Raw genomic sequence first — 893 nt, 5'->3', positions numbered from 1 at the left:
ACTTCCCTGGGCAGCCTCTTCCAATGTTTAACCACTCTCTCAGTAAAGACATTTTTCCTCACGTCCAATCTAAACCTCCCCTGGCACAACTTGAGGCCGTTTCCTCTCGTCCTGTCGCTCGTTACTTGGGAGAAGAGACCGACCCCACCTCGCTACAACCTCCTTTCAGGGAGTTGTAGAGAGCGATGAGGTCTCCCCTCAGCCTCCTCTTCTCCAGGCTGAACAACCCCAGTCCCCTCAGCCTCAGCTCCTTTTCCTCCTCTCAACTCTCAGGTTGCTCAGCTGGAGCCGTCCCGGGTTGCGATCCCTGCAGGAACCTGGGGTGGAGGAAGCCGGGCTCCCACCTCGCCCTGTCCCCCTGTCCCCCCCCCTGTCCCTGCCCAGCGCGGAGAGCTGCTGCCCTCTAGTGCCGGCTGCACCCCCGGAGCTGGGTGCTGGGGGCAGGTCCCACCTGGAGATGTTCCGTGCCGGCTGCACCCCCAGAGCTGGGTGCTGGTCCCACCTGGAGATGTTCCGCTTCACCTTCTCCAGCGGGAAACGCAAGGAGTGACCTTCTTGCTGCCCTCCCGGTTGTCTTCTGGAAGCTCCGGCTGGTCGCAGTCACGAAGAAGTTCACTCCTGGGCGAAGATTCCCGCTGGTGGGACAAAGCAGCAGAGGGTCTGGCCGAGCCGCAGCCTGGATCTAGCGCCAAGATGCACAAAACACAATTATTTCTGTTACTTCTGTTCCTGCTCCGGCAAGGCGCCTTGCCTTCACCTCCGATCCAACCCGTGTTGTCCGTACGTTAAAGGCCAAAGGGCCTCCAAAGCACCGAGCGTCACCTACCGCCGAAGGAGTCTTTCATCAAACCCTAAACCGCCGCAATTTGCCCTGGAACGATGCTAGAGCCCCC

General features: G+C 60.1%; 1 protein-coding gene across 1 annotated transcript in view; it reads left to right on the top strand.

Moving 5' to 3' along the window:
• Nucleotides 1-550, top strand: part of RNF24 (ring finger protein 24) — a 25,582-nt gene extending 25,032 nt beyond the window's left edge. The window contains exon 6 of the mRNA XM_009290728.1: nt 274-550. Coding sequence (XP_009289003.1) covers nt 274-550 — 277 coding nt within the window. The remainder of the gene's footprint in view (nt 1-273) is intronic.
• The last annotated feature ends 343 nt before the right edge of the window (nt 551-893 follow it).

Source organism: Aptenodytes forsteri, unplaced genomic scaffold (assembly GCF_000699145.1).
Source record: "Aptenodytes forsteri isolate BGI_AS27 unplaced genomic scaffold, ASM69914v1 Scaffold236, whole genome shotgun sequence".
NCBI classification, from domain to species: domain Eukaryota; kingdom Metazoa; phylum Chordata; class Aves; order Sphenisciformes; family Spheniscidae; genus Aptenodytes; species Aptenodytes forsteri.
This window is presented reverse-complemented; position numbering and strand designations above follow the sequence as displayed.